The 9,081-nt window shown below is 37.9% G+C and overlaps 1 protein-coding gene across 1 annotated transcript in view; it reads right to left on the reverse strand.

Moving 5' to 3' along the window:
• tmem114 (transmembrane protein 114) overlaps positions 1 to 7,704 on the reverse strand; it is a 90,932-nt gene extending 83,228 nt beyond the window's left edge. The window contains exons 1-2 of the mRNA XM_043711590.2: positions 7,324 to 7,704; positions 7,024 to 7,104 (exon numbers count right to left, since the gene is read on the reverse strand). Of these exons, the coding sequence (XP_043567525.1) occupies positions 7,024 to 7,104; positions 7,324 to 7,507 (265 nt within the window). The 5' untranslated portion in view covers positions 7,508 to 7,704. The remainder of the gene's footprint in view (positions 1 to 7,023; positions 7,105 to 7,323) is intronic.
• Between the last annotated feature and the right edge of the window lie 1,377 nt (positions 7,705 to 9,081).

Consider the following 9,081-nt stretch of genomic DNA (forward strand, 5'->3'; position numbering starts at 1 on the left):
TGTCCTCATCCTGCCTACCCAAAGACAGCTGGATATATATTGAATGTGATGAAGTTAGGGAGTTACAGAGATAGTATTGGAGAGTGCGACGAGCTGGATAGCTCTTTCAGGAGCCAGTACAGATACGATGGGTCAAATGGTCTCCTTCTGCACTGTAAAGATTCTGTGATTCGAGCTTATCAACTCTATTAGAATAAACACTCTCCAGCATTCTCAGGCTGAGTACAGAAGCAAAAAGGAACACAATTTGAGACATAATTTATAAAAGTATACTCTCAACAACTGGCTGTTTCGAGGCTAACATCACTCCGGTGGAACCTGTTGGAGAATTTAAGTGATCTACTCTTATTAATTGCAAGAGAAATCCAAGGGAGAAGACTGACTGCACTGAATTCCACTTAAATCAAAATCTAATAGACTACTAGGGGCTTTGTAGCAAGGATTACTGGTTGTAATCTTGTCAGATGATTTAGATATCCTCCAACACAGGGAAAGCTAGAGGCATTTATGAAGGGATTAAAAAGGCAACAGCTCATCAGTCAACTCCATTGAAAACAAAGACAGAGAGTTCATCACTGATATTAATAAACAGGAAAATGAATAGAATGTTGCCTTGAATTGTATCCTAGGAGAACAGTATAGACATTGGATTCTGGATTAGTGGTGCTGGAAGAGCACAGCAGTTCAGGCAGCATCCAAGGAGCTTCGAAATCGAAGTTTCGGGCAAAAGCCCTTCATCAGGAATAAAAGGATGAAGGGCTTTTGCCCAAAACATCGATTTCAAAGCTACTTGGATGCTGCCTGAACTGCTGTGCTCTTCCAGCACCACTAATCCAGAATCTGGTTTCCAGCATCTGCAGTCATTGTTTTTACCTCAAACAGTATAGACAGCCTGCCTAACACAGCTGGATATTGAACCCACAATGGAGAAATTAAGTAAGACTGTTAAGTCAATTGCCATGGGCAAAGCTCCAAATATTGATGCTATTGTACCTGAATTCATCAAGAATAGAAAACCAACATCTCTACAGTATCTACATGAACTTCCCTGTCTCTGATGGAGGAAGGGGGTGATGCCTCAGGATATATTTGATGCAAAGATTGTGAAACTTGTACAAGAACAATGATAATTACAGATTGCACTGGAGAAATTAATGGGACTATTAGTTGATAAGACCTCCAGAGAGTTGAATTAAATGGCTATGGAGATGGTTGATGCATTGCTGATCATCTTCCAAAATCCTTTGATTCTGGAATGATTCCTGCAGATTAGAAGCTGGCAAAATGTCAGTCCACTATTCAAGAAAGAGAGAAAATAGGAAACTACAGACCTGTCAGCCTTATATCAGTAGCAGGGTAAGTGCTGGAATCTGTCATAAAAGATGTGATAATGGGAATGGGAACCTAAGCAGGGAGACAGAGGGAGGGGAAACAAGATAGAAACAAAAAACAGAAATGTAAGGAGCAAATGTTGCATGCAAAACAAAATGAAAGAAATACAATTTGGACCATAGTGTACAATATGGCAACGGTGAGTAACAAGGTCGCACAATAAGATTAATGAATTTGAAGACAAGTAGATATAAACAGTTATGCTATAATAGTAGTTAGAGAAAGATGGCTACAGGGTGACCAAAGAAGGAACTGAACATCCATGGGTATTCATTATTTAGCAAAGACAGATAAAAATGGAAAGGAGGTTGGATATCATTGTTAGTAAAGGAGTAATAAATACAAAGATGAGGAAGGATATTGGTTGAGAAATTCATGCATGCAATCTGTGTGGGTGGAGATAGGAAACACCAAGGGACAGAAAATGTTGTTGCAGCTTGTTTATAGGCTCCCAAATAGTAGTGAAGAAGGAAAGACATTATCGCCCATAATTACAGTTATATTTCCATTACACAGAGATTAATGTAATGAGAGTACAACTGTAATCATTCCTGATGAAGGGCTTATGCCTGAAACATCAATTCTCCTGCTTCTCGGATATCTCCTGACCTGTTGTGCTCTTCCAGCACCACTCTCAACTCTGATCTCTAGCATTTGCAGTCTGCACTTCCTCCACAAATGTAATTATGGTCACTTTAATTTACATAATGATTGGACAAGCCAAACTAGCAATCATTTTGTGGAGGTGGACTTTTTGAAGTGTGTATACAATGGTGATTTTTTTGACCAATACATGGAGGAACCAATCAGAGTGCAGGCTATTCAAGACTGGGTATAGAGCAATGAGAAATGATGAATTAACTATATTGTTATGTGGGTCCCTTGGGAAATAACAATCATAATATGATAGAATCCATCTTTGAGATGGATATCAAAGTAGTCAAACCTGAAAGAAGAGTCCTGGACCTAAATAAAGAGAACCATGAAGGTATGAGGCACTAATTAGCAAGAATGGATTGGGGAAACTTCTCAAAGGGTTAATGGTGGAAATGCAACAGCTAATATTTAAAGAATATGCATACAACAATTATTTATTCCTGTCTGGTGCAAAATATAAAGCAGGTAGGTTGCTCCACCAAAATGCATAAAATAAATTAGGGATAGTGTTAAATCCAAAGGGAAGTCACGTAAAATTGCCAGAAATACAGCAATTTTGAGAACTTGGAGTATTTTAGAATTTAATAAATAGGATGAAACATTTGATCAAGAGTAGGAAAACAGAGAATGAGGTAAAAATTGCAAGGAATATAAAAACTGACTGTAAAAGCTCCAAGAAATATGTGATGAGAAAAATAATAGTAAAGACAAATGTTAGTCCCTTGCAGTCAGAAGGCAGAAAAATTATGATGATGAACAAAGAAAGGGCAGAGGAATTAAGTGCATATCTTGGTTTGGTTTTCACAAAAGGGTACACAATAATCTCCCAGAAATGTTCTTGAACCATGCCTAATGAGATAGTGGGACTGAAGGAAATCAGTATTAGTAAGAAATAGATCAAGGGAAATTAATGGGATTAAAGACTGGCAAATCACCAGGGCCTGCTCATCTACCTCCCAATATAATGAAGGAAGTGGTCCTGGAAATATTGGATAAATTGGTGATCTTCAAAAATTCTATAGATTCTTGGGCAGTTCCTATGGATTGTAGGGTAGCAAATGTAACACCACTATTTAAAAAGGGAGGGAGAAAAAACAGCGAATTACAAACCAATTTGCCTAACATTGGGAGTGGGGAAAATTCTACATTCTATTATTAAGGATGCAATAAAAGTACACGTAGAGAGCATTAACAGGACTGGACAAAGCCTCAATGGCTTTATGAAAGACAAATTATGCTTAACAAGCATATAACTCATAGACTAGACAGGGGAGAGAATCACAGAATATGGTGTATTTGTGTTTTCAGAAGGCCTTTAATAAGGTACCAAATAGTGATCAAATAACAGAATATATTCAAGGAAAAGATAGGTTTTGTTTAAACATTAAAAACATTGAGGTGTATGGGGACAAAACAAGAATATGAAATTGAGATAGAAGACGGAGGATCAGCTACGATCATACTGAATGACAGAGAAAGCTTGAAGGGCTGAATGGCCTACTCCTGCTCTTAGTTTCTACATTTCTACATAAACAGACTATTGGACAAAATGTTCTGATTGGCATCGCGAATATAGATTCACCGAATGGAAAATCACGTTTGACAAACTTGAAGGTATTTTTAAGAATGTTACTTACAAATGTGATAAAGAAACTGAGGAGACAAGATATATTTGGATTTTCAGAAGACCTTTGATAAGGTCACCCCACAGAAGGTTGATTATCAAAATTAAAGCATACTATTTTAGAGGTAATATACTAACATGGATTAAGGATTGGCAAAAAATTGGACATGGGGGCAAATGTAATTTTTTCCAGATTTGCAGATAATACAAAGCTAAGTAGGAATGCATGAAAGATGTGAGGAAGATGTAAAGCAATTTCAGGAGGATTTGGACTGGCTCAGTAAATGGGAAAATATATGGCATATGGAATATAATATGGGAAATGTGAGGTTATCATGTTGATAAGAAGAACAGATGTTTAGAGTATTCCTTAAATGGTGATAAGTTGGAACATGTAGGTATGCAAAGCGACATAGGGGTCCCCGGCAATAAATCATTGAAGGCGCAGGTGCAGCAAGCTATTAGAAGGCTAATAGAACGTTAACCTTTATAGGAAGACGATTTGAGTTCAGGGGTAGTAAAGTCTTGCTTCTTTGGTAAGATTGTACCTGGAATATTATGTACAATTTTAGTTTCTTACCTTACAAAAATAAACTATTGCCTTTGAAGGTGAACAATGAAGGCTCACTAGACTTGTTTTTGGGAAAACAGGACTTTCCTATGAAGAGAAATTGAGCATGTAGTTTATTTAACCTCTCTGGGATTTCAAAGAATGAAAGGTGATCTCATTAAAACCTACAAAATACTTAAAGGGACAATCAGGGTAGATGCAGCTAAGATGTTTCCCTAGATTGGGGAGTATAGAACCATGTATACAATTTATAAATAAGAGCAATGCTACTTAAGACCAAGACAAGAAGATTTTATTTTTCTTAGAGGGTTGAGAGTATTTAGAATTGTCTTCCCCTTAGGATTGGGAAAGCCTAATGTTTGAGTACAGCTTTTACAGTAGAGATTGGTGGTTTTCTATAACTGCCAATTACATAAGGTTATGGAGATAGTGTAGTAAAAGGCATTGAAGTGTTTGAATAGTCATGGTCATAGTAAATGAAAGAGTAGACTTAACGGGCTGAATGGCCTACTCTTTACCTATATTCCTTTGTTATAATGATTGATGTCAAATCTGAACAGGCCATGCTCTATGAGGTATAATCTGGTAGAGTGTAAGGTAATGATTAAAATGTGTTGATATAACATTAACCATAGAAGAAAGAAGTACTTAATAAAACTAGAATAATGCTGACCACCTCCATTCACTTATTTCTTTATTTTAGGTTTAATTTAAACTTCAACACTTTGAATGGTCCACCAAAGTTCATAGGACACCATGAGTCAAGTAAATCAGGAAAACAAAGACTTTATGTAACTTATGCTTTATAAATTGTTAGGAGAATATAACTGTGAAGAAGGCAAAATCCAGATTTGAAAAATAATGAGCCTGATTATAACATAATGAGAATGTAGGAAGGAAGATGTAAGCATTGATAGAATCGAGAAAGGCAAGCTTGAGAGAGAGATTGAAGGTTACAGGTGAAAAATAATGATGTATAACCTGGAAAGGTTTGATTTGTAACCTCTGAACAATGTGAAGGAACTTATCAAACAACTAAATTCAAGACAGACAGGTTTGGAAATAAAAAGTATCTTGTTATAAGAGACAAAATCTATTTTAAAATGTATTCAAAAGACTTGTGCTATCCCAAAAATAATTTTTGTTATTGGTTTCAACTTCTTTAGTCTATTGCATTGCACATGAATTTTCAGTTAGTACCTCTTTTTTAAAAGATTAACTGTGACTGAAAATTTACATGTCACAATGCACTAGTATTGCTTAGAACAAACTGATAGATGTTTGGTCTCAACATATTATTGTGGTCATAATCACAAACAGATTGTGTATATTACATAAAATATTTTACATAGTCAGATGCCCCACTGATATATTTGTATGAACATTCCCTATATGAAGTGAACTGTTAAAATGGCAAAGTTAACTTACAAATATTATCTACCATGATCACTTATTTGCCAAATGGGAACACTGAATGAAAATAATTACCATTCAAACCAGAGGAGTATAATAAAGAAAGAAAGAATTGTGGGTGCTGGAGATCTGAAACAAAGACATAAATTGCTGGAGAAGAGTTCTGATGGAGAATCACCAGGCTCAAGATGCTAATTCTGCTTTCTCCCCATAGATGCTGCCAGACCTGTTGGGTTTTTTCTGCAATTTCAGGTAGCGGTGTCTGGTCAAATTTCTTTTTAAAAGTAATTTCAGGGTCGCACAGTGGCTTAGTGATTAGCACTGCTGCCTCATAGCACCAGAGACCTGGATTTGATTCCTATCTTGGGTGACTGTGCGGAGTTTGCATATTCTCCCTGTGTCTGCGTGGGTTTTCTCCAGGTACTCCGGTTTCCTCCCACAGTCCAAAGATGTGCAGGTTAGGTGGATTGGCCATAGTGTTAGGTGCATTAGTCAGGGGTAAATATAGAGTGGACGGAATGGGTCTGGGTGGGTTACTCTTTGGGGGGTCGGTGTAGACTTGTTGGGCTGGAGGGCCTGTTTCCATACTGTAGGAAATCTAATCTAATCAAGCAGACTGCAAGGGTCATTTTTCCACTTTGTAAATAAATACTATATAATCAAATAGCCCCTTTGAGATGATTATGATATTCTCTTTACATTTGAACCAGGTAGTGAACTTCAATTCCAGTGGACTAGCTAAGCCCAAAGTCGTGTACAGTTCCTATATGAAGCTAGGTTGGTCTGGTATTATAAAATGCTGGCGAGAGTACTGTGCATCTGAGTCGCTGCAAGCGCCCAGTCCTTTCCATAATGGAGCTCGTAATTGCTTCCGTGATCAGTTGGTGCGATTGAAAAGTCTTACACAGGGTTAACCTGTTGCACCATCCTTCCAAATGTTATCCTTCCCAGTAAAAATTCATCTTTGTTCTGATCAGCATCTTGAGGTTTACTTTTCACGTAAACCCCAACTCAGCCGGCAAAATTTTTACACATTCTTTTTCAGGACAGACATTTGCAAATGTCTTCAATTTCCTTCATAAACCCTGAAAAAGCATCTTCCCATCTTCTGTTTACTTCTGCCCGCTTAACGCTGTCAGAGAAACGTTAACTATTTTTCTCCAGCTTTGTACAGCACTTCATGTTTAACATCACCCAAAAGGACATAATCAAGCACTTTAAATATCTATCACAATTCCATACTTGGTGTTGAAAGCTGTGGTTGATAACTCAGTGCTTTGCGGCCGTTGACTACAACAGGTTGTATCACACATTGTTCTAAAAGAACACTAAGAAGCTGCAGAAGAGAACACATAACAAGACTTACTTAGCAGTTGTCTTTGAGAGGCTGTGAAGTTTGTGTCTCCTTGCCAGAACGGATTAATTAAGTGAAAACATTTGCTTTGAACTGTAAACAAAAACACAAGGTAAAGATGCATAATAAGCTCGATGCCAGACAGAAAGCAGATTGCACAAGGAAAAGCATTCAAATCAATATTATTCTGCAGTCGTCGATAGTTTGATGAATTAGTGTAAATATTTCTTATATTACCAATATTTGTTTAAAAATCTAAATAGGAAAGCACTTGAAATTTCTCCAGAATTTAACCTGCCATGATAGTCTTACATTTGCACGTTCTCCAAAGCCCAGAATGGGAACTGAGGTGGTCGGACGAATTGGAGGAGCTTTGCAGTTTGGAGGCATCGATAATGTACCAGAAATCTGTCCCAATTGCTACCACCAGGAACACGAAGCTGATCGCCCCAGTCAAAGCAACGGACACAGAGAGCACACCAAATGTTAACTTCATCCCGGAGAATGAGCAATCAGCAGGACACCTCACTCCGTCCTTATTCCACTCTCTGGGTCGATTTCCCAGAGAGCCAACAATGATGCCACTCCTGCCTCATGCTTGCTTCAGGTGAGATAATAGCGATGTTTCTGTTCCGGGTGCTCCTCGTCTCTCTCTCTCTCTCTCTCTGTCTCTTTCGCCTTCTGTTATTTGCCACGGCGTGAAGATGAAATGTGTATCCGGACGTAACTCAGTGAAATTGTGGTTATGTAGATGTGTGCATGTGTATCCATTTCTCAGATATGAATTCAATCACATTTACTTGAATTGCTGTTCGTGAAGATCCGACATGATTGACTCCAAAAAGCCCTAAAATACCCCAAAGCGAAGATCTTTGCAGTAGTCTTTTCAGTTTTGTCTGCGTGAGGGAGAGAGGGTACACGAAGGGCTTTGCAGACTACTCCTCATCATATGTTTGACAGCAGTGCTTCGCAGTTAGATCCTACTTAAAATGTTTCTGCAGTCTCCTAGTGAAAAGATAACGCAGCACTTCCATCATAGAGATGTAGAAAGAAAAAACTGTGATATGTCCAAACTAAAAAGAGAAAATGTTAACAATGCTCACACAACAGGTGGCCTGGGGATGAAGGAGTCGTTTGAAAATTGATTGCAAGTTATAATGGAGGATATGTTTGCACTTCAGTTGAATTCAGAAATAAAAGGGTGCAATCTCATTTAAACAAATGTAAATGCACCACATTGTATTTTCACATCATAAATAAATCTTTGATATTTGCTTAGTTTCAATAATTTTAAACTATATTCAGAATTTTAACAGAGGCAGCTTAGACCCAACACAATACTTCATATTAGGCAGTTCATCTTCGAGTCGCTCATTAATTATTGCAAAGAGCTCTGACTTCTTATTTGGGTAAAAAGAAATATAATTCAATAAAAAGAGGTTCATTCTGTAATCGGTAAAGTTGTTAGGACTGTTATTTAAAACTGGGCAAGTAAAGTTAAATGAAAATACAACAAGCTGTACATTTTGAATACAGTCAGAGAAAGCAAAAATTCACTGCAGGCAGTCCACATCTACAAAGTAGAGAAGCTGTCACATATTGGCTGCCATGTGTACCATCTTTAAGATGCATGCACCTTATAGATGGCACACTTTGGAAGTACAAGAGCAGCAGATATATGGGAATGCCGCAGGAACAAGTTCTCCCAAGCCACAGACCATCTCGATTTGGAACTACAGGGCAGTTCATTCACTGTCAAAAGGTCAAAATTCAGTTTTTGAAGTTCTGGAACTCTCCCCCTGGCAGTACTGAGGGTGTTCCAACACCAGATAGACTGCATCAGTTCAAGAAAGTGACTCACCAGCACCTTCTCAAGATAATAGACAATAAGTGCAGGAGTAGGCCATTCTGCCCTTCGAGCCAGCACCATCATTCATTATGATCATGGCTGATCATCCTCAATCAGTATCCTGTTCCTGCCTATCCCCATAACTCTTGATTCCACTATCCTTAAGAGCTCTATCCGACTCTTTCTTGAAAGTATCCAGAGACTTGGCCTCCACAGCCTTT

The sequence above is a fragment of the Chiloscyllium plagiosum genome, unplaced genomic scaffold (assembly GCF_037043375.1).
Source record: "Chiloscyllium plagiosum isolate Xiang-an unplaced genomic scaffold, Cpla_swu_hap1 HiC_scaffold_20, whole genome shotgun sequence".
In the NCBI taxonomy this organism is placed as follows: Eukaryota; Metazoa; Chordata; class Chondrichthyes; order Orectolobiformes; family Hemiscylliidae; genus Chiloscyllium; species Chiloscyllium plagiosum.